This window comes from Thamnophis elegans, chromosome 3 (assembly GCF_009769535.1).
Source record: "Thamnophis elegans isolate rThaEle1 chromosome 3, rThaEle1.pri, whole genome shotgun sequence".
NCBI classification, from domain to species: Eukaryota; Metazoa; Chordata; class Lepidosauria; order Squamata; family Colubridae; genus Thamnophis; species Thamnophis elegans.
This window is the reverse complement of record NC_045543.1, coordinates 45,667,612-45,693,063: the sequence shown is the minus strand read 5'-3', so window position 1 is coordinate 45,693,063 and position 25,452 is coordinate 45,667,612. Positions and strand designations below refer to the sequence as shown.

The following is a 25,452-nucleotide window of genomic DNA, read 5'->3' as shown; positions in this document are numbered from 1 at the left end:
CACAAACACATTTTCAGCAGGACAGCTCAGGGGCTTCTGGTGGAGAAAACATGCAGCTGGAGCCAATCATTGATGAGGAAGAGGAACTGCCTGGTGCACCTGATCCAAGAATACATAGGGCAGAGAAAAGGCAGGAGCGGAGGAGGTCAGCCAGATTACTACCACCAATTTGGTTTGTTAATAGTTCAGATTCTTATAGAGAGCTTGAGCTTGTAATAAGCTTATAAATTCATTTAACTGTCTGGACTCCTTATTTCCCATGCTTGATATAGATTAAGTTAGCCGCAAGGCTATTATTGATGCTTGTTATAAAATATAACTATATAAATATATAAATATAAAATATGGGTTAACACAAGCATTATTCCCTTGATTATTCTAGATATTTCTTTATTCCTATCATTTGCATACTTACAATGATGTTTGCAATGTAAGCATAGGATAGAAAAGCATAGAGCTATTATTGTTTAGAGATAATCAATGTAATGATTGATTATAAGATTGAGATTATTTTATATTTCAACCACACGATGGCAAAACTTTGCACCTACTTGTTACTGAAACACATTCTTTCAAGACTTAATCGTAAGCACTTCAATGTTTTCTTTTAAACTATTCAACTTTTGCACTCATGTGCAAAAGGCACTTCTGGGTTGAAAGGATTAGCCAGTGACATCACCACTGTCCTGGGGACACCCAGTTCACGACTCTTTTCATGACCCCAGTAGGAGCTGGAGTGAAGGACAACGCTCAGCCCTGCCCACAGCAGCACTCAAGTCTTAAATGCAGGCTTGCTAACATGCCCAGTGTCCCAACCATTTGAGCCACCATGCTCCAATTATTCCGCTGAGATTAATGTTGATACTTACTTGCTATATGATTATCTATTAATAGCTTATAATATTGAAAAGTTTTATTTTTATTTATTTATATCCTGCCTTTATTATTTTTATGAAAACTTAAGGTGGTGAACATGCCTAATACTCCTTCCTCATCCTATTTTCCCTACAACATTGTGAGCAGGGTGGGCTGAGATAAAGTGACTGGCTCAGAGACCCCCAGCCAGCTTTCATGCCTAAAGCAAATCATGAACTCACAGTCTCTTAGTTTCTAGCCTGGCACTTTAATCACTAGGCCAAATTGGCTGTTTGATATATTAAAAGGCTTATTAATTTCAGGGTCATTTTTATGATTCACATTTTATAATAAACAATGGTTTATTGGTTTGCAAATCTTAAAACCATCAGATATAATCAAGATGGACTCACCAATTTTCCTTAGGGTAGGTTATATTGTCTGCAGCAGTGTTTCCCAAGCTTGGCAACATTAAGATATGTGAACCAGTGTGGGATTCAATTTTTTTTACTGCTGGTTCTGTGGGCGTGGCTTGGTGGGTGTGGCATGGTTTGGCAGGCATGGCTTGGTGGGCATGGCAGGGGAAGGATACTGTAAAATCTCCATTCCCACCCGACCCCAGGGGAAGATTACTGCAAAATCCCCATTTTCCCCTGATCAGCTGGGACTTGGGAAGAAGAGAATAGATGGGAGCGGGGCCAGTCAGAGGTGGCATTTACCGGTTTTCAAAATTTCCGCTGCCAGTTCTCCAGAACTGGTCAGAACTTGCTGAATACCATCTCTGATGTGAACTTCAACTCCCAGAATTTTCCAGTCAGCATGAGAAACACTGATCTATAAGGCTGGGGAAACTGTCAAGAATTGGGGAGTATGGTCAAATCTTAGAAGACATGATGATACCTGATTATGAAAGTCAGCTATTAAATCTTCAAAAATGTGGAAGTTGTTGACCAAATTTGACCATTTTTATCCTTAAAATACTGATTTTAGGCAGGAGAAATTTTTATTACTTTAACTTTAGTTAAATTGGTAACTTTACAACAGGTAATTAACCACTACTCCTCTAGACAGTTAATAAAGCCTAAATAAAGCCATAATAACATTTATTAAAAACAATGAAACTAGCCAATAGCCAAACATGTGGCAGATGTAGCATAATCTCCATTTTCAAAGTGTTGTAGAAACAACATTTTTAACTGCTTTTAAATGGTTAAAATAGTGTGTAGGAAAGGCATATGGTTGCCAGACATGTTCTTATTTCTTAAATCAGTGATTTAATATTTAATATTCTGCTTATTTTGCAATTCTTTTTCAAGTTTTGTCTTTGGTATTCAATTGTTTGAATACCAAAGTTTAAAGAACTTTTATCTCATTGGAGTACAATCAAATAAACTAAATGAAGTTATTAAAAGAGAGGATATCAGTGCTGACGTAAATACTCACATTTTGCTCCTTTACAAATGAATTTCTCACTGCTTTCACAAAATTAAAAATAAAACATCCTAGCAGAAGGAACAGGAACAGCACGGATGGCCACATCACAATTATGCCAGGGTGTTTTCCCACAGCCTATACATGGAAAGCAGAATTATCAACTGTTGCAGATGATCCACTCTTCTTCCTTCCCTGTATAAATTTGACTTAATTTATGCAGTAAATTAATTGTGAATGCTGAAGCTTATCATGAGTTCATATCAGAAATCTTGGGTCTTTAGGACGCAATTAAGTGACAAAGGCCTAGTTTATTCTAATCTTATAGACCAGTGATGGCGAATCTTTTTGGCATCAAGTGCCCAAACCGGAATGGGTGTGCATGCACAGACCAGCTGACCGGTGCACAAGCTGACCAGTGGTCTTTGGGTTTCTGGCACATGCATGAGTGCTGGCCAGCTGGTCTTTGTGTGTGCCAGAGCACCGGAAACCCGAAGACCAACTGGTCAGAGCACATGCCTGTTTTTTGGCACTTTTGGGGCTGTTTTCAGGCCATTTTCAGGCAGTTTTTGGCCCAGAAAATGGCCAAGAAATAGGACATTTTTCAGGCTGTTTGGGGGCCATTTTCAGGCCGTTTGGGGGGGCATTTTTTGGTGCTCAGGTGCCTGTGAAGACAAGCTGGCCGGCATGCATGTGTGTGCTGGAAACCAGAAGACCAGCTGGCGATGGTACATGTGCCCACAGAGAGGGGTCTATGTGCCACCTCTGGCATGCGTGCCATAGGTTCACCATCATGGTTATAGTCTAATGGGAAAGATCCTGCCAGTCAGCATAGATAATAGGAAGCAGATGGACCAATGATCTGTCTTTATGTAAACTCAGCTATGGTTTACATGCTGGAAGGATATGGAGCAGCTTTGTCAAATCTTGAATCCAGGGTTAGATTAAAAACTCCCATTTCTTTCAGCCAACGTAAGAGAAGACATACTACTGGTACATAGATGTTGGAAGTTGTAATCCAACTCATGTAGATCAAAAGTTCTTCACTATTAGCCACTGAGGATTTGACTAATGGTTGTTTGGTATCAGGAATTCAGTCAGAATTTATGATCTCATTCACTTGCTGAATCCTGTCAAAAACTCACCTGCAGGGATAGATTTCATGACTTTCTACCACTTTGTCAATGTTATTGCCTCTCTAAGTATACTGAATCCATGTACTTTTTGTTTGGTCACTTGCTCCTCATGCACAGAAAGCACAATAGATTTTCTATAGGGGTAACCTTAACTTACATTTTTTGTGCATGGTGCTCAAAACTCACATGGAATTTTCTTCCAGCAGCTAACCAGACTAGTTAAACTTTCATTAGATTAATGCACTGTACACCTCAAGTGAATCTGCAATTTAGGGGTGAAGTTCAGCAGGTTCTGACAGGTTCTGGAGAATGTAAATTTTGCATAGACCGGAGAACCAGCAAATATCACTTTTTTACAATATCCTTCACCTGTTGTGCGGTGGGAATGAGAATGTTGCAAAATCCTTCCCCCGGGAGTGGGGAGGTAATGGGGATTTTGCAGTATCCTTCCCCTGCCACGTCCACCAAGCTACACCCACAGAACCGGTAGTAAAAAAGGAATTTCACCATACTAAAACAGTAATAATTGTCAAAAATATATACTTACATCATACTCAGGGCACTCTATGATGTCTAAGATCATAACAACTGTCCTGTAAAATATATGGAGTTATTAGTTTCCTAAATTGGCAGTAGAAGCTATAGAATACTTACATACATACATATTTATACTACTTGTTAAGCCAAATTTCTGACGAACTGAATTCAAATCAGATCTAACATCAGAATCATTCATCACTTTCCCACCGTTTCTTTAATTTTTATATTATTGGTGAAATCTGACTGGAAAATTTCAGGAATTAACTTCTAATACAATTGAAGTGTTCTGTTTGGAAAAGGATATTCTTTCATGAATGCAGATCTTCATTGGCAATAGTAAAGTTCTTGCATTAAAGACTTCCTTAGCAGATGCTTCCAATATAACTTTCATCTCTTAATCCCCACCCCCATTAGATCTTGCTATCTTTACAGCAATTTAGAAAATAGGGAGATGCTGAAAGAGCTAATAGTTTATTGCATTGATTTTCCCATGTTCTCAGAAAACATTTTCCTTGGACTTCCGGGGAGGGACTTGGCCGTCGGCAGCGGCTTAATTGAGCCACTCCCAGATTTCTGGTCCGTTATCTAATTAAACATCCTTTAGATATCTCAACCTTCACACAAGAAGATTGCAGAGAGGGGCCCAGCCGGTAAGAACTTTCCTTGAAGCTTGCAGCTTTTTTTTTTCTGCTGCAAACGGGGGGGGGAGAGATACCAAAGCTGAGTCATCCTCCGGCCAGATTTCTCTGCTGTATTCACGGCACAAGGCCAAAGAACCCCCTCTTAGGACAAGCTCTGAAACTATTTTATATGAAATTAACACAAGCGGAGCTCATATTTGAGAACTTTATTTGCTTTTTTTAAGGAAAAACTCAAGCTTCAGTGTTATAAAGTTTCTTTTGTGTAATTGTTTTCAAGATGGCGATTTTCCAGCTTTCGTATTTGCAATGATGGTATATTTCTAACTCCTTGGCAGCCTTCCATGATCTAATTAGCTTCACTCCTTTGAAGATTCTCTCTTATCTAATTAAAAGCCCTCAAAGACTCTTTGTTGACACAGAGACATTCCAAACAGGGTTTTTCTCTGTCTTTTTGTTTCGTTTTGCTGAACTGTTTTGGTGTAATGCAAGCCTTTTGAAATCCTCCGTAAAACTTTCTGCAAAAAGGGAGGATTTTTTCCTTTTTCTCCAAACGGCATAGTGGTTTAGCAAAATCTGATTAAGTGATTAAGGCAAAGATATAATGGCATCAAAAATGAACCCTGCGAAATTAATTCCGAGATCTACGTCTCCCATACCTGGCACAAAGTCGCAGCCCTCACCCTCTATGCCCCCTAGTGGAGATGTACTAACGAAAGAATTCTTGCTGGAAATGTTCAGAGAATCAAGGGATCAGAATTTGGAAGCTCTCAGAGAGTTCAGAGATGAAATAAGGAAGGAGATAAGCAATGAGATAAAAGTCTTATATGACAAATTTGATACTAAGATTACCAAAATGAATGATGATATGATGGGAATTGTAGATGTACTCACAGAATATGTTTCTGGAATGGAAGACAACTTAGAGATTCTCAATGAAGCCAAAACTAATTTGACATCTAAAACTGAAGAGGTGGAACAAAAAGTTGAAAATGCTGAAAAACAAATTATTATGATACAGTATAAGCAGATGGAACTTGCATTAAGAGTTAGGGGGCTGTGTGAAGAGAAACAGGAGGACTTAAAGCAGATGTTTTCTGAGGCCTTTGACTGTCTGGTGGGAAGACCGGGATCCAATTTTGATTGGCAGATTGACAAAATTTTTCTGTTAATTCTTGGGCGGCAAAACAAAAGCAACTCTCTCAAGACGTGGTAATATATTTTGTTACAAGAGAATCCAGAAATACGATATTACAAGAGTCCTATAATACCAAGCTTCAAATTGGCGGACAGGATTTGATGGTTTTGAAAGAGATACCACCTCAAATGCTAAGAGCCAGAAGAGATTATGCTTTTTTGGTGGAAGAGCTCAGAAAGCGTCAGATACAGTATAGATGGGATGCTCCGTTTGGTATTATAGTTACATTTGACAAGCAAAGATATCGTCTCAACTCTGTATGGAAAGCTCGAGATTTCTATCATAAGATTCTGAAGGTGGGACACCCTGAACCATCGGGATATGGAGAAAAACCACGAGCAGGACAAGAGAAACAGCAAACTACACAACTACCAGACAAAACGTATCATCTCTCCCTCCCGGAAGTGCAAGGGGTTAAGGAACAAAGACCTAACCGTACGACCACCAGACAAACAGAAAAACAAGCTACAACGCAACAATCTCAACAATCACTGGCCATTGATCAAGGAGCTACAGCAACAAGCTCAGAAGCTGTGGGAGGAGCCAGACCAAAGGTGAGACAGGCCATGCGGGAGGCTCTAAAAAAGCTTCAGGGAACCAAAAATGACAACTAAGATTTTGACATGGAATGTTAATGGACTGAACTCTCCACAGAAGAGAAAGAAAATATTTCATTATCTCAAACAGTTTAAGAACGACATAATTTGTTTGCAAGAAACTCATATCAAATCAACTGATCAAAAATATTTGATCAACCCCAAATTTGGTCAACATTTTGTGACCTCTGCTATGGAAAAGAAAAATGGCATAGTAGTATACTTAAGAAAAGACATTAAAGCCGAGCTAATTGAAGCAGATCCCTTTGGAAGATATATCGCATTAGATTTAATCTTAGAAGGGAAAAAGACATTGCTTTTGGGAATTTATGCTCCTAATCAACAACAAGATGGATTTTATAGAAATCTCCATGCTAAATTAGTACAGTGGGACTTTAAGTCGTGTATACTATTGGGTGACTGGAATGGCATGATTGACACCAAAAGAGATAAGAAGGCATCTCGCCCGAATACTAAATTCCGAGCTAAGTTACCCAAATCCTTTTTTGACATGATGGACGACTTCGAACTGCGAGATGTTTGGCGTGAAAGGCATGCAGAAGAATATGACTTTACCTTCTTTTCAGACAGACATCAATCTTTTTCAAGGATTGATTTTATATTAATTACTAATGATTTACTTTCTAGGGTGAAGAAGACAAAGATTACGGCGAGAGTCCTTTCAGATCATAACCCAGTTTGGATGGAGCTGGGAAGGGTAGTTCAGGCAAGAAGGTCTTGGAGGCTGAATGAAAATTTATTCAGATATGAAAAGTATGTCAATGATTGTAAAAAATTGTTATCTGAATACTTTGTTTTTAACATGAATAAGGGTACACCTATGGATTATGTATGGGATGCAAGCAAAGCGTATATGAGAGGAGTATTGATAAACATAAACAAAATACATAGGCATAAACAAGGGCAAAAACGTAAAGAATTGGAAGAGGAAATTAAAGGGAAAGAGCTGGAATTAACACTGAACCCAGGTGATACAAAAACTAAGAAAGCAATTTCCATATTAAAATCTCAATTTGATATGCTGATTTCTGACCAGGTAGCCACCAGTTTATTATATGCTAAACATAATACTTTCTGCAATGCAAATAAACCCGGCAGGTGGTTGGCTTATCAGATCAGGAAAAAAAGGAAAACTCGAAATGTATCCAAATTGTGTTACAGAGGGAAGGAGGTGTTTCAACAGGAAGAGATCCAAAAGGCATTTCGGGAATTTTATACAGAACTGTACAAAGGGGACAAAATTAGGGGTTTAGACATAGATAAATACTTAGATAAAGAGAAAATCCCCCTAGTTAGAGAAGAACACAGGCAAAAGTTGAACCTACCAATAACCTCTGGGGAAATCCTGCAGGTAATCAAACAACTAAAGCTAGGGAAAGCACCAGGTACAGATGGCTTAACGGCTGTTTATTATAAAAACTTACAGTTAGAAATGGTAGAACCTCTTAGAGAATTATTTAATAAAATTCAATCGGAAGGGAAAGTGCCCCCTTCATGGAAGACAGCGTTCATATCGTTGATACCCAAAGAAGATCAAGATCTTACTCAGCCGAAAAATTATAGACGTATTTCATTACTTAATGTAGATTACAAAATTTTTACTAAAATATTAGCAAATAGGTTAATGGTGGTTATCCAACAACTGATACACACCGACCAAACAGGTTTTATACAGGGCAGACAGATGAAGAGCAATGTTAGGTTAATTATTAATGCTTTAGAATACTTGGGAAAGAACAATCAAATCCCTGCCGCATTCATATTTTTGGATGCTGAGAAAGCCTTTGATCGAGTCAATTGGCAATTCTTGTTGAAGATATTGCAAAAAATGCAGATAGGAGATGGCTTTTTACAGTCAGTTGGTGCAATATATCAGCAGCAAAAAGCCCAAATCATAGTCAATGGAAGTTTAACAGACTCCTTTCAAATAGAAAAAGGTACAAGACAGGGCTGTCCTTTGTCCCCCCTATTGTTTATTATAACTTTGGAAGTATTGTTGAATAAGATACGGGGCTTGGATGCTCTAAAAGGGATCAAGATCAGACAGCAAGAATACAGAGTCCGCGCTTTTGCTAATGACTTGGTTATAATTTTGAAACAACCGCAGGAATCCAGTAAGGTCTTAATGAATACGATTAATCAATATGGTCAAGTCTCTGGATTTAAAATTAATTTAGGAAAAACCAAAATATTAGCTATAAATATGAATACCAAACAGAAGGAAGAACTGGGAACGATGTTAGGATGTGAGGTAGTTAAAAAAGTTAAATATCTTGGAGTTAATATTTTAATTTCAAATGGGAAATTATATAAGCATAATTATGAACCACTTTGGCATAGTATACAGACGGAGATGAAAAGGTGGGAGAAACTGCATTTATCTTTGCTGGGTAGGATAACGGCAGTGAAAATGAATATTTTACCAAAATTTTTATTTCTTTTTCAAATGTTACCAATACTCAAAAGAGATGTGAATCTTTTAGAATGGCAGAAGGGTATCAACAAATTTGTATGGGCAGGAAAGAAGCCGAGGGTAAAGATGAAAATAATGCAAGATGTACATGAAAGAGGAGGATTGAAATTACCTAACTTAAAATTATATTATGATGCAGTGGCCTTATCTGCAATTAGTGATTGGATCCATTTAACCAATGACAGAATATTGAATATTGAGGGACATGATTTGGTATATGGTTGGCATGCTTACTTGTTATTTAACAAAAAATTGGATAAGAATTTTAAAAATCATATTTTAAGAAATGCTTTATTGCGGGTCTGGAAAAAATATCAACACAAACTAAGTGACAAATTGCCCATGTGGGCAATTCCTAGACACGCAATTGAAAATATGAATATAGAACAAAAACACGATAGAACCACATATAGACAACTCCTTATCACTGAAAGAGGGGTGTTGCAATTAAAAACTTTAGAGGTACTTAAAAAAGAGAAGGTAGTTCAAACGTGGTTTCAGTATGGCCAATTACAGGCTAGGTGGAAAATAGATCAAAAAACTGGCTTTGTAAAAGCTGAGGATAATTTGTTTAAACAAATAAGAGATCAAAGCTTAATGCACATAAAGAGGATATATAATGTATTAATACAGATGGATTCAGAAACGGAATTGATTAAAGACTGTATGATAAAATGGGCTCAGAATATTGAGGAACCAATAATGCTGGACACATGGGAAAGAATTTGGGTAAGAAATGTAAAATTTACACAAGCACAAAATCTGAGAGAAAATTTTTACAAGATGTTTTATAGATGGCATTTAGATCCCAAAAAGCTTGCCTCTATGTATCCGAATGTTCAGCCTAAATGCTGGAGATGTGGTTCTCTTGATGCTACATATTTTCATATATGGTGGACATGTCATAATGTTAAGGCATTTTGGATAAAAATATGGTGGATCTTGCAAAATATCTTCAAAAGAAGGATAAAATTCACCCCTCAGCTGTTTTTACTAGGTATATATACTGACTTTACAGCAGCAGAGATTAATTTGGTTCTGTACTTAATAACGGCAGCAAGACTCTTGGTGGCGCAATACTGGAAGAAGAAAGACTTGCCTACAATTCAAGAATGGACTCTGAAAGTTATAAACTTAGCCGAAATGGCAAAAATTTCAGCATATCTCAAAGAACATTCAAACAAGAGATATAAACGAGACTGGAAAAAATGGATTGATTATACACAAAGTAAATATGGGACTAAGAAACTCCAGATAGCTTATGCTTAACATCAGTAATAACTTAATTGTTTAAAATTTGGGTAACAGTAAGAAGCTGAGCTCAATGTAGAGACATTTTAGACTGTGATTGTTAAAAAGTTATACCGTGTATGAGCTCTGGGAAGTTGGGGGGAGGGAAGGGAGGTGGGGTTCTGGGGGGAGGGGGGAGGGGGGAAATATAATATGTGTTAAATTCTAAAGTACATGATTGCCCTTGTATACTGTGGCTTTTTAATGTTAGTGTTAAAATAGAACAAGCTGAATATATTGGAAGGTAATAGAAGTAAACCGAAGGGAGGAGTTGAGCGAAAGAAGAAGGAGGGTGGAGAGGGTGAGAGAGAGGAGGAGGAGAAGGAAGGGAGGGAATGGATGAAGAGAGGGAGTGATAGAGGGGGAGGGGAAGTAGGTAGTAGAGGGGTATGTAAGAAGGAAGAATGAAAGTTGGAGGGGGTTGAAAGAGGGTGTATGGTGGGCCAAGGTGGTATATTGGGTTTGTATTGTAGGGGGCATTTTCTATATAAGTGAAGGCTGTGTTTATTACTCAATGTTACATGTTCCGGTTATGCACAGTAAACATGTGATTGTATAGAATGAAATGGAAATAAAAAATATTATGTGAAAACTAAAAAAAAGAAAAAAAAGAAAACATTTTCCTTAAAACATTCCATTCAATTTGCTAAATCATTTACTAATATCTGGATATTTGTGTTATAATTAATATGCTTTGGATATGATCACTGCAACTATCTTGATTTTCTTATTGGCAGTATATATTTGTTATAAACATAGGAGAATCAGAGGTGGGTTCCTACCGGTTCAGACCAGTTTGGCTGAGTAGGTAGTAGGTACTGCCTACTCGGCCTGCCACGCCCCCGAACTGGTTCTATCGGCGGCACCTATAGCAGCACCATCTTTTTTTTTGCTTCTGCACATGCGCAGAAGCAATTTTTATAGTACTGCACATGTGCGCATAGCACGCATTCCCGCAGCCCATCGCTGAGCAAACCAGCAGTAGCGGCAGCCGGAACCCACCTCGGAGGAGAATGTGTAAATTCATGCCATGCAGATTTGCACCTATAAACATAGATTTGGGGCACTTCCACACAACACCATTTTCACTACTCATCCCAACTGTTAAAGTCCTCTGACATCAGGGATACTATGAGCCAACTGGTAGTCTCTCTAGATAAATAACATGGGAGTCCAAATCAGGAGTGTATGACTCCTTGCTTTAATAACTCTTAGTAATGTGCAAAATTCTCTCTCCCCTCCCTCCCTCCCTCTCTCTCTCTCACACACACACACACACATTTCAATATGTGCTATGTGTACTTCTCTGACCCTTTTGCAAAACAAATGAAGTACTAGGCAGGTAGCTACTAAGTGTCTTGATTACCAAGATGTCATTCTTCCTGCATACTTGAATATTGTGATAGTGATATGGTAGCATAATTTTACAGTCAGGTCTTCTAATAGCTGCAACCATAGTTGAAGATGTAGAAAGTGTGACTACATGCTTGTGTATCAAAAACAGAGTAATAATAAAGACTTGCTTGAACCCAGAGATTGGAAAGTGCTTAGAATACATATAGAAGTCTGGACAGACAGAAAGGCAACAGACTAGCTGAGGTAAAAGGAACAGCATTTATTGCAACGGAACAATGATCAAGGTAACTACAAAACAATTCAGCACCCTGCTCTGCTTGACAGCTATTTATACAAGAACTGTAAAGCACAGCAGCCAATAGAACAAGAATAAAAGCCTGCTTCCAGCCTGGCGCGTCTTAGCCAATAGGCGCGATTTGGTTGCTGAGCTGTCAGTCATAGGTCAAAGACTTGCGGCCTGTCGTAAATCGATTACTTAAGGCCAGTCGCAAGTCGAGGACCTTACAATACATATGCAGGAAAATTCAAACAAAAGACTCAAAGATTGAGAAATTGACTACAGAGTTCTAAATTCCGACTGCAGGACATGGGGGAAGATAAAGAGTTCCATAAATAGGAAAAAAAACACCACAGATCTATATCACAGCCAAGCCAGAAGAAAATGAGTTTGAGGAGAACCTAACCATATAGGACTAGCCCATATATTTTATGAATTGTATTTAAGATGTCATTCAACTATTGGCTTTGTTACCCACAATGCCCCAATTGCCTTCATTCTATTTAATAGCAGGACTTCTAAGTACCGTAGCAGCAAGCTATTCACTTGACCACATCTAGAGGATCTATTCCTTCCTTCCTTCCTTCTTTCCTTCCTTCCTTCCTTCCTTCCTTCCTTCCTTCCTTCCTTCCTTCCTTCCCTTCCTTCTTCCCTTCTTTCCTTCCTTCCCTCCCTCCCTTCCCTTCCTTCTTCCCTTCCTTCCTTCCTTCCTTCCCTCCCTCCCTCCCTTCCCTTCCTTCTTCCCTTCCTTCCTTCCTTCCTTCCTTCCGTACACACACACACTCCATCTCTCTCCCTCCCTTCTGGCAACTATGTGGACAATTCCATGAACTTTTCTTAGCAATATTTTCGGAAGTGATTTACTATAATGCTGTAGCACTGAACTATTGTCACTTGCCCAAAATTACCCTAATGGCTCCATGCCTAAGGAAGACTAGAACTTATGGGTTCCTTTTTTCTAGCCCAGTGCTTTTATTCCCCATACCTTTTCCTGTCTTCTTGTTAAGTACATATTGTAACTATTGTAAAAATTAAGTGCTGATGACTTTGCTTCTCAAATTTAAGTTGATTAAATATGTGGTGATTCCTTATCTTCAAGAGCAAAGGGAAAGAAAATGGTAGGTGTGACTATCAGAAAACTTAGACTCTTTAAAGGGTTATCTTACATCATCCCCCACCATGAATGTTTAGTTCATAACTTGAAAGCTGTTTGCCCTTTGCTGATTCTCCAAAATGGGGCACTGTGATTCTCAGGTTTCAGGGCAGGGAAAGTAAAATGTAGATCTGGAAGTCTCTAAAATAAATCATTAAGGATTTTACCTTTGTAGCAAACAAGAAAGCAGCATAGTTGTTCCATCTATTCCAGTTATTTTGCTGAGATAAAAAAAAGCTTATGCATATTTAGATCTGTAACGACTATAAACTGAGAACAACTCTGAAGCTCACATCAAATTCTGAGATTCAGAATTGTTTATTTCAAGGTTTCCTTCCCCCTCTAATTTGTAAAATTTAGAAATTTAGTTATTGAATTTTTTAAAAAGCTAACCTATGCTTTAATATCTCTGCTTCACAGTTTATTGGGATTATTTCTGGAAGTTATGATCTGGAAGAATGTTCACAGTTCTACTCGCCTGAAAATTATCTATTATTTCTAGATAATATTTTAGTATGAAATTCTAGATAATATTTTTAGTATGAAAAAATAGTATCACTTTATTGTAATTTTTCTTTTTAGACTGTTGCCTTCTGGCAGAAGATACAGAACAATTAAAACTATTAATTAACAAATGTCTTTTGAATAGCTTTTATCCCACAGCTATAATTGCACTCAACAATGAACTCAAGGGCCACCATCAGTGAGCTATTGGACAGCACTACTTGGTCTGTTGTGTGGATGCTTGGGTGGTTTAGAGGCAGATAATTTGGGGGGGGGGGTGTTTGGAGATTATTATGTGTGTTGGGCTTGGTCTCTGGATGTTATGTGAATTTTGTTGTATGTGTATATTGTGTATATGCGTACAATGACAATAAAGTAAAGTATATCAAGAATTGATCCCCACTCACTCTCATTCATGAGTCTTATTAAAATTCTGCTTACCAAGCTGCTGTGTAAAGAAATCCCAAGACTGTTCCTACAACTTTATATTTTGTTAAAAGACAGACAAATAAAGGGTATGACGAGATGCCCACTTCAAGAGCCATGAGGAGGATCCAAAATACTGCAGAAGAAAAGACATAAATATATCTTTATTCTATTGTTGAACAGTGAATAACTGAGAAACTTTTTTATAACAGGCACTGACCAACCAATATGAAACAACAAGGCAATGGAGTTAACAACAGTATTAGCTCTTTAAACGTTGCTGAATGTTATAGACTACAAAATCATTTTTGCATCATTTAGAGAAACTTATGTATTTTTGTCAGAAAATAAATATTTCAAATAAAAGAAATCTCAGTGCGCTAGGAGAATTTTGTTAATGGGCTTATGAGGTAAAAGTAGACATTTTTGTAACACTGATAACATAAAAATCATACACTGTGGTTTCAAGGCTCCAGTGCCTGAAGAATAAGCCACTTAAGGAATATTCCTAAATCTCATCATGAGCAGTATGAGGAGAGTGTTAAGTTATAGTCATAAAGTTCTTATGGAGATATAAATTGGGCTGGTCTTAAGTATACAGGTTGATGATTTGTGTAAACTTCTCTAGGGGGAGGAGATCTGTAGCATTTGGCGTTCTGTAGCTAATATCCATCACCTTTACTTCGCATTCTCTAATCTCAGCCTCAAGAGAACTTCTCTAGAGCAATCATCACCATTCCATTTTTGACAGAGTGATATTTCCATTTTGAACTGAAGCTGACTATTAATCAGACCAGATCCACTTAACAAAGAACAACCTTAAATGATAAGTAAATGTTTTTAACCAGATAATGTTCTCCAGTAATTCCCGCTTTTTTCAATGAGTATCATGTCTGGCACAGTCAACAACTTGAAAAATATGACATAGAAATCTGCATCACAGGCTATCTAAAATGGCTATCTTAGTTATATGGTTTCAACTGGATATGAGCTTTAAGGTACAAATAATTTTAGTGTTGCAGGTATAAACTACCATATTTTTTGGAGTATAAGATGTAGGAGCCAGGGCTGTCCATAACAGGCTAGGTAAATTAGCTAGGATCAAAGGATAGAATAAAAGCTATCTGAATTAAGAATCCTAGTGGAAATTTGCCATAGCCATATCAAAGAAACAGTCCTGAAGGAATTTCAGATAAGATTCATTCCGGGTGTTTATCTGTTATCACAGGAATGAGAAACATCGCACCAAAGACATCTTTCTGACCTAATTTACTTTGCAAGCCTCATGTAACAAAAACCTGTTACTCCCTGCTGTGATTTACAACTCTCTATCTCCTTTTCAATGCCATTCAGCTGTAAATCTTTTGTTCCCCTTCCTGCCCTCCCTTTTGCCAGGATGTGATTTGTAGAATACTGTGAACTCTTTTGTTAGTTTATTTGTGCCATTTGTTGATTATATATGTCCTTTGATACATTCCCTTCTGATGACGATGTAATTAGCTTTCTTCTAATAAAAGGCACTCTGAAGGAACAGAGAATTTGCCACTTTGCCCAGACAGTAGCCTTTGTGTCTTATTGGGGAACCGTCTAAGGAATTGGATCGCAAAGTGGACCGCTGGTTGAAGGGACCCCCGCAATCCTTGCGGGCGCTGTCTCTTCAATAAGACACACATTTTTCCTCAAAAAAGAGGCTGAAAATCTGGGTGCATCTTATACATCGAATACAGCATTTTTTGCCTCCCGAAGCCCTGCCCCCTTCACCAAAATGGCTGTGCATCCCCTTACGGAGGCTTTCAGAGAGCTCCTGGGGGCTGGGGAGGGCAGAAATGAGCAAAAAATGGGCCATCTCCCCCCTCCAGCCCCCAGCAGCACTCTATAAGCCTCCATAAGGGTAGGCATGCAATTTTTTTGACAAAAAACAGGCCTGTTTTTGTGGAAAATGGGCCATTTTTTGCTTGTTTTGAAGGAGCACTCTGCAAGCCCCCTCCTCCCCGGCTATTCATGCCTTTTTAAAAAAGAAACAGGCCTGTTTCTGCAAAAAACAGGCGTTTTGGGGAGATTTGCAAAGAGCAAAAACTTTTTTTTTCCTTTTGGAAAACTGATTGATGAGAATTACATTGATCAAATGTTGTGCCAGCAGAAACAAAGTTAGGTGCTGCAGATTTTCAGTTGTTCTTACCTGAACTGCATATCTTGAAGGTGGCGTGGGAGTACTCACAACTGGGTATTAACAGAGCCCTTTTGCCCGGAGACTGAGGTAAATCTTGAGGCCACACCTCCACTCCTCCTCCTGACTTTCCCAGATTAACCGATGGGAAGGAAGGGACAGAGAAACACACACACACATCCTTCTGCTCGGTCCCTGACTGATCAAAACTGAACTAGCTCAGGCCTCTAGTGCGGGGTGCCCTAACAGGTGGGAAGTGATTACTCCCACGCCACCTTCGAGACATGCAGTTCAGGTAAGACCAACTGACAATCTCCGAAGTGAGGCATGGGAGGAGTCACAACTGGGACATACCAAAGCTAGATGTCCTTGGGAGGGAATCACTGGGCCTGAGCTCCCCCGAGAGTCCAGGACTCCCTGAAGAACCCTCCTCCTGAAGGCCTCCTCCATGGAGGCGTATGCATCCAGCTGGTAGTGCCTGATGAAGGGAAAGGACCAGGCGGCAGCTCTGCAGATCTCCTCGATGGGGGCCTGGGTGGCCCAGGCCGCTGAGGTGGCAGCACTTCTGGTGGAGTGCGCGGTGATGCCCTTTGGAACCTGGAGTCCTCGTGCCTCGTAGGCCTTGGAGAGCCTTGGAACACGTGCCCCCCTGCTTGTTCACGTGGGCCTTGGCTGCCACATTGTCCGTCAGGACCAGAAGTCATGTTCGTCGGACACTGTTGCCTTGAAGTGTTGCAGAGCCGGTTCCACCACAAAACCGTGATGCCCTTATCCGCACCAACATAAGTGCGGAGGCAAATCCACGGCGTCCGAAGCGCTAAGAAAAAAACGACCCTACCGCCGCGACAACAGCGCGGTGACAGAAGGGCGTTCTACATGCTTCGTTCTTTGCCTCCAAAGGTAGCCCTCCTCCTCCAGCTGACAGCGGCAGCAGGCACGGGGCAACCAGTGTTAATACCCAGTTGTGACTCCTCCCATGCTTCACTTTGGAGACTGTTAGCAATTTCCTTCTCCAGCACATGGATAAATACACCTGGAAACATCTACCTACCTACTCTCTCCCTACCTACCTACTGTATTCCTCTCTCTCTCCCTCCCTCTCTCTCTCTCTCTCTCTCTCTCCCTCTATCTATCTATCTATCTACCTACCTACTAACTCTCTCTCTCCCTCTCTACTGTATTTCTCTCTCTTTCTATTTCTCTCTCTCTCTCTGGATCATGAAGAAAGCTAGGGAGTTCCAGAAAAACATCTACTTCTGCTTCATTGACTATGCTAAAGTCTTTGATTATGTGGATCACAACAAATTGTGGCAAGTTCTTAAAGAGATGGGAGTAACAGACTATCTTATTTATCTCCTGAGAAACCTATATGCGGATCAAGAAGCAACAGTGAGAACTGGACATGGAACCATTGATTGGTTCAAAATTGGGAAAGGAGTCCAGAAAGGCTGTATACTGTCACCCTGCCTATTTAACTTATGTGCAGAGCACATAATGAGAAAGGTAGGGCTAATTGAATCAAAAGTTGCAATTAAGATTGCTGGGAGAAATATCAACAATGTCAGATATACAGATGATACCACTCTAATGGCAGAAAGCGAAGAGGAACTAAAGAGCCTCTTGATATGAGTGAAGAAGGAGAGTGCAAAAGTTGGCTTGAAACTCAACATTAAGAAAACTAAGATCATGGCATCTGGCCCTCTCAGTTCCTGGCAAATAGATGAGGAAGAAATGGTGGTAGTGAAAAATTTTATTTTCCTGGACTCCAAGATCACTGCAAATGGGGACTGCAGCCAAGAAATTAAAAGACATTTGCTCCTGGGGAGGAAAGCTATGGCAAATCTAGACAGCATACTAAAAAGCAGAGACATCACCCTGCCAACAAAAGTTCGTATAGTCAAGGCTATGGTTTTCCCAGTTGCAATGCATGACTGTGAAAGTTGGACCATAAAAAAGGCTGAGCGCCAAAGAACTGAGGCCTTTGAACTATGGTTCTGGAGAAGACTCCTGTGAATCCCTTGGACTGCAAGGCGATCAAACCTCCAGTCCTAGAGGAGATCAACTTTGACTCCTCTTTAGAAGGCAGATGAAGATGAGAAGGAAGGACTCACTGGAGAAGAGCCTAATGCTGGGAAAAATAGAGGGCAAAAGAAGAAGGAGATGACAGAGAATGAGGTGGCTGGATGGAGTCACCGAAGTAGTAGGCATGAGCTTAAATGGACTCCCGAGGATGGTAGAGGACAGGAAGGCCTGGAGGAACCTTGCCCAATGATGGGTTGCACACGACTTCGCAACTAACAACAACAACAACGCAGAGTTCTGTAGCACTTGAAAACCTGCATAATCTTTTGGGACCCGGGGGTGGGGGGTTCCTAATAAACTTACAAGCCCCCTAAGGAGTGATCATCTAAACTTTATTGATAGTGATCTGGTTACATGGGAAGGTATTATATTGGCACAAGGAGTTGAGACTCATAAACATATGCAATGGACAAGTAGCATTTAGATTCATATAATACACCAAACCATAATATGGCTTATCTATGGCTTGATGTGATGCAGAGCTTAACATTATAGGTGAACTAGCTGAATAAACTTCTTCAGGAAAACATGGTTAAAAACATTAGCATTATGTGTGAGGGCAATTCTCTGCTCCAAACGTACCTTAAAGTGCTAGTGCATAGGCAAAGGAGACTACAATTATATCTTACTTCCTGTGCCTTCTGCAAATCTCCTTGATCATTTTTATAGGGTTCTAATATATGTGGACTATTAGAGAATTCCTTAGAACACCATAGCTGGATCCAGCTGTTCTTAGCAACTATCGACCAGTCTCCAACCTCCCTTTTGTAGGGAAGGTTGTCGAGAAGGTGGTGGCCTTCCAGCTCCAACGGTCCTTGGAGGAAGCAAGTTATCTCGACCCCTTCCAGTCGGGCTTCAGACCCGGTTAAAGCACAGAAACCGCTTTGGTCGCATTGACCGATGATCTCTGGAGAGCCAGAGACCGAGGCCATGCCTCCATCCTGGTTCTCCTCGACCTCTCGGCGGCTTTCGATACCATCGACCATGGTATCCTTCTGCGACGACTGCGGGAGGTGGGGGTGGGAGGCACTGTTTTGCAGTGGTTCTCCTCCTACCTCTCGGACAGGTCGCAGTCGGTGTTAGTGGGGGGGCAGAGATCGACCCCTAGGCCCCTAACATATGGGGTGCCGCAGGGTTCGGTCTTATCCCCCCTACTATTTAACATCTACATGAAACCGCTGGGTGAGATCATTCGGAGGCACGGGATAAAATACCATCAATATGCGGACGATACTCAGTTGTATCTGTCCGCCCCGTGCCAACTCAATGAAGCGGTGGACGTGATGAGCCGGGGTCTTGAGGCCGTTATGGACTGGATGAGGGCTAACAAGCTTGTACTCAACCCGGAGAAGACCGAGTGGCTGTTGTGTTTCCCTCCCAATAATTCGATCAGTGTTCCATCGCTCAGGCTGGGGGGTCAAATTTTATACCCCTCAGAGAGGGTTCGCAACTTGGGAGTCCTCCTGGATTCACAGCTGACTTTCGACCACCATCTGACGGCTGTGACCAGGGGGGCATTTGCCCAGGTTCGCCTGGTACGCCAGTTGCGACCCTACCTGAATCGGGAGGCCCTCACAACAGTCACTCGGGCCCTTGTGACCTCTAGGCTGGAATACTGCAATGTGCTCTACATGGGGCTGCCCTTGAAGAGCATCTGGCGACTTCAGCTAGTCCAGAACGCGGCCGCGTGAGTGATTGTGGGTGCACCTCGGTTCGCCCACATAACACCTATCCTCCGCGAGCTGCGCTGGCTACCTGTTCATCTCCGGGTGCGCTTCAAGGTGCTACTTGTCACTCATAAAGCCCTCCATGGTAGTGGATCTGCGTACTTGAGAGACCGCCTCCTGCCAATTACCTCCCTGCGACCAATTAGATCGCATAGATTAGGCCTCCTTCGAGTACCATCTGCCAGTCAGTGTCGACTGGCAACCACACGGAGGAGAGCCTTTTCAGTAGTAGCTCCGACCCTTTGGAACGATCTCCCCGTGGAGATTCGTACCCTCACCACCGTCCAGACCTTCCGCACAGCCCTTAAGACCTGGCTAGCCCGTCAGGCCTGGGGATAAAGATAATCTGTCCCCACCCGAATAATGAATGAATGTTGTTTACTATTTTTACTTTTATGTACTGTTTTGTGTCTATTGTCTGTACCTTCCCTTCCCCATTTTATGTAAGCCACCCTGAGTCCCCTCAGGGAAAAGGACAGCCTATAAATACTAATAAATACCAAAATACCAAATACCATAGACAGACAAGAAAGCCAGCAAAAAGATCAGCAAGCAAATAAATGTCGAGTTCACATTCAAGGTGCAAATGACCAGGCTCAAATTATCCTACTTCAGACACATTATGCAAAGACCTAGCTTCTTAGAGAAGCTGGAAAAGATAGAAGGAAAGAGAATAAGAGGACAACCAGTAGCAAAGAGGATCGTAATGGTGATGAGTGCACAGTTGGGAGACCTGAGAGACCAAGTTAGGGACAGATCATCATAGAAAAGATCTATCTACTGTATGTGATCACTTGGGAGTCAAAAATGATTCGAGAGGACATAATCAATGAACATAACCATATAGTCACCATGAAACATATTTAATTGACAAGTCTTTTTCTACTTTTACTATCATTATTGCCTATTAGGCTTTAAACCTGAAAGTCAGCAAAGAAGAAACATTATTTTAGGAGGAGGAATTTAAAGAAGGAAAGTTAAGAAGGAGAAGTAATGTACTCTTCCCACTATTTTTGGCATTTCCCTATCATGAACCCCATAAGCCACTCCAATTATATATTATTTGCTTACAGCTATGGCTTGATATGTTGGAGATGTTCGGACCTTATCTTCAGTCACAAATAAGAATGCATCTCCTTGAAACATATTTAATGTTTCAAGGAGGAGGATTTTAAATGGCTATGTATTTATACTGGGAAGGCTTTGCCTATTCTTATTATATCTCTAATGCTGAACTGAAGCTATTTGCCACTGTCTTCATAATCTGTCCACTTGAAGATCATGTCTGGTCTAAAGTCTAGCCCTCACTATACTCCTGAATAAACTACGTAATTATCTGCAAGATAATCTTAGACTGAAAAATAGCTAAACAGAAAAAATGGGAGAATACAAAGAGACAGAGTTTCTCTAATGCTCTCTTATCACTTGTTAATCATGAATTTTACCTCTAGCCCATCCAGGAAGTCCCTCTGGAAAGTACTCTTTCTGAAATAGAAACATGACTTTATCAGCAGTAGCACCAAATGCAAATCCCAAAGACCATCGGTTGTTGATTGAGCCATCAGAGTCCATTGGGCTGTAAAATAAAGAAAAAAAGACATTGAGATCCTTTCCAAACTATAGAGGTATAATAATTTCCAGTCAATCTTGAACTAGCAGAGAATTACACTGGCATGATACTATTAATCCCAATATAGCTGAATATTTGTAGCTCAGAGTTGAAATGAAGGTGCTCTCTGACCTTGGTTGTTTTCTTGCAGATGTTTCATTATCCAAACTAGGTAGCATCATCATGGCTAGTGGTACTGAAGATGTTACCTAGTTTGGGTAATGAAATATCTGCAAGAAAATAAACAAGCTCAGAGAGTCCGAAGGACACTGAATTGTTATACCTTTATTTTAGCTCCATTGTTTCTGTCTCCAGTTATTGCCTTCCCTCCAGGTTAAAGGAAGTCAAAGCTTAACAGTTTCTATGGAACTTGAAGCTCTTGTTGAATGGCATCGGTATGTGGAAGAAAACTGTGTTTAAAAATTTGTACAGCAACAAAAAAGTGGAGTTCATCTTACATCGGATGAAGCAACAATCCAGGGACACTGCAGGAAAAAAGTGTCTCTGTCACTTGTTTGTGCTGTAAATGGGTGCAAGCAATGTGTACTATGGTCCTTCAAATGTGCTGGATTACAGTTCCAGTGATGGCTTCCCATCTGACTAGGATTGATGAGTCAGACTAGAGGTCACAATTGCCTTAGAAAGTGTTTTTTCTTTACCTGCTTTCGATGCCATGCTAAATAAATAAATTGCCTGCTTTGGAACAATTAACACTGTTTTTCATCACGAAATATAAATATGCAAGAGATATTTGGCTGAATCATTTTCTTTTTTATGTCAAGGACCTAAAGGATACTTAGGCAGCTGCAGTTTCTGCCTCCAAAAGGCTACAAGTCCCCAAAGAACTGCTACTTGGGAATGACCAGCAAGTATTGTCCAACTCACATCAGTAACCCACAGTGTCTTGGACATTTGGGACATTTGTCATCAAACCAAAATCTTTTTGTTCTCTTTTCAAGACAGGCCAGGATCAAAATGATGACAACCTGCAGGAACAGGGAAAAAAAGTGTATATCATGAACCACAATGAAGGCATCAATAAATCTTCAATATAAAAAGTATTAAGGTACCCAACAATTCAGAGATTATATGTTTCACCAACCAATGTAAATCAAAACTAGGTCAGAATTCTGAGCAAGTAGTCATCCTGCAAATCTCCTTCCAGATCCACCCAGTAGAATAAGTATTATCTTGCCTAGTGCCTTGGATAGATAGAGAATTAAGGGCTTTGATAAATCAATTATCATTTTTCCCTTGCACCTGCTGTAGGGTGGGAGAGCTCTGCTTTTCACATTTGTAAACACAAGCATCCATATGCGCTTTTGTAAGCATGTTCTTGGGCCAGTGAAGCATGTAGATAAATGCAAGTTTTGCCTTATCCCAAAGGCAGCCATCTTCAATCCAGTACTTACATATGTGAGAGCCAGTTAGATCAAGTGGTTAAGGCACCAGGCTAAAATGTAAAAGACATGAGTTCAAGTCCTACCTTAGCCATGAAAGCCAGCTGGTTGGCAAAGGGCCAGTTCCCCTTTCTCAGCCTAACCCACCTTACAGGGTTGTCATTGTGAGGAAAATAGGAGGGGGGGAATTGGATATGTTGGCCATTTTGAGTTTTTTATAAAAATAATAAAGGTGGGATACAAATAAATAAATAGACATAGACATTCATTAAAATACAGCTCCTCTCATCTGCAGCCAGATCTTTTTTGCTGAGAATAATGGGAATTGCATGTGGATTACACATCCAGAGGCTGCCAGCTTTGAAAATGCATCTAAATTGGCTTCCTCCAATGAATCTTAGGGTGCACTCATCAATCAGGAGAGTCCAAGTAGTCAATGATTATCAGATTATTGGTCTACTTACTGATGGAATCAGCGAATAATGTAGAAAAACGCCCGATTGAATTGAACTTTTACAAGTCTCATTTATTTGGCTATTCCTGTTAAAGACAGATGATGAAAAATACAAGATTTTTATTTGTATGTTTCATTTTTAAAACATAAACTGCTATTCATATACAAGCAACCCCAGATTTTAATTTACATTTTATTTTAATATAATTTTTACTTTATTTACAGTTCATGAAGTGGATACATAGTAACGATAACATTATAGAACAAAAGTATAGGAAATATTCAGCCACTGAACAAAAGGGCATGCAAGTTCCTTTAATTCAAGAACTGAAACAGTTTGTGTCAAAGGCCAAATTCCCCAAAAGACCACAACCAGTGCATACTCAGAAGATCTGAAAAGATGAACATATCCAAACAGAATAAAGTACCAGTTTAGTTCCTAAACAGCCCACAAACAAAATGCAAAAAAAAAGGGGGGGGAAGAGGGTTCCACTATAATTTTCATATGATTTTTTCTTCAAACCACAAGAAACTGAAATGTGACAATGCCATTGGAAAGAGCTAAAGAAAAGAAAAGTAATTGGTTTCTCATATTGTGCCAAGTTTTGGATTTATTTTTACTGTGGTTTATTGAAAGGTCACATGCAACACTAAGCCATAAATCATGATCTCCAAACGCTATGGTTGGAAACATATTTAAACATCACATTTCATAGCTAAGCTATAAATCCAGATGAAAAATGCTAAAGAAAGAAACTAAAGGCTTTATTTTAGCGGCACAAGAAAAAGGTTTGCTTCAAGGCAAAATTTCAACATGTAACAAAGAACTGCAAATGTTGCATTTGTAGTAAAGTAAAAAAGATGAAACATTTGACAATTTGATCAGTCGCAACAACAAAATTTCACAAACTGACTACAAGCAGTATCATGACCTAATTATTTATTGCCAAATGTTTGGGTTTAAATGTAGTAAAATCTACTAGAAACATCAAGTTCAGGAGGTTTGGGGAAACTGGTGGATCCACAAAATAGACAAATAGTAAATGAAGAAGATAAAGTGCTCTGTGTCTTTAGAATTCAAACATTCAGACCAGTGATGGGATTCAAAAAATTTTACTACCAGTTCTGTGGGGGTGGCTTGGTGGTAATGGCAGGGGAAGGATACTGCAAAATCTCTATTCCCTCCCCACTCCAGGGGAAGGTTCCTGCAAAATCCCCATTTCCTCCCAATCAGCTGGGACTCAGGAGGCAGAGAATAGATGGGGTGGGGCCAGTCAGGGGTGGTATTTACCGGTTCTTCGAACTTCTCAAAATTTCCGCTATTGGTTCTCCAGAACTGGTCAGAACCTGTTGAATACCACCTCTGATTAGACCTCTGCCACATGACACCACAGAATTAACAATTGTTGATAAGAAAATAAATGTTATACTACTTGGAATCAGCAGAAGAGAAGAGAAAGAACTAGAGAAAATCACAAAATACTAAGACTTGCAAATAGAACTACTGTGGCAAAAAGCATGAATCCCCTGGGTGCGATCCCTAAACATCTGGAGGACCACTTGATCACCATCAGCATTGACAAAATCAACACCAGTCAATTGCAAAATGCAGCCTTACTTGGAACATCCTGGGACAATAGTGTTAATACATCAAACAGCATCTGCCTATCCCAGATCCTTGGGATGGACTCAATAGGTGGACACAAATATCAATTTCAGTCTAAATATCTGACTGTATGACCAACAAAAATAACAACAACAAATAGTTGTCCATGGAAGGTCTATTTATTCATCAGATAGCTGCCATGATAAGCATACACTCATTTATTAGAAATTTATTCCAAGCCTTGGGCTGACTAAACCAACCTTAATAATAATAGTCCCCTAGTGAGGCACTACTTTACAGTGGATCTGGTGTTTGGATGCTCTGAGAAAGATGAGACCTATGCCAGAGATTCAACCATACTGGACAAGTTTCATCCAGGAGCCAGTCAAAGAATGCCTTTCCCATAAATAGTATGGTGAAATGTAACTCAGAGAAATCTATACTGATTGGTCACTGTCCAGGTCAACTCATGGATGGATGGATGGATGGATGGATGGATGGATGGATGGATGG

At 40.0% G+C, this 25,452-nt stretch overlaps 1 protein-coding gene across 1 annotated transcript in view; it reads right to left on the bottom strand.

Moving 5' to 3' along the window:
* The window catches only part of LOC116506146 (stimulated by retinoic acid gene 6 protein-like), a 35,140-nt gene extending 11,564 nt beyond the window's left edge, over positions 1–23,576 (bottom strand). Inside the window, 7 exon segments of the mRNA XM_032213801.1 lie at positions 2,299–2,424; positions 3,970–4,015; positions 13,910–14,030; positions 21,316–21,446; positions 22,365–22,465; positions 23,344–23,419; positions 23,557–23,576. Of these exon segments, the coding sequence (XP_032069692.1) occupies positions 2,299–2,424; positions 3,970–4,015; positions 13,910–14,030; positions 21,316–21,446; positions 22,365–22,465; positions 23,344–23,419; positions 23,557–23,576 (621 nt within the window).
* Positions 23,577–25,452: the final 1,876 nt, after the last annotated feature.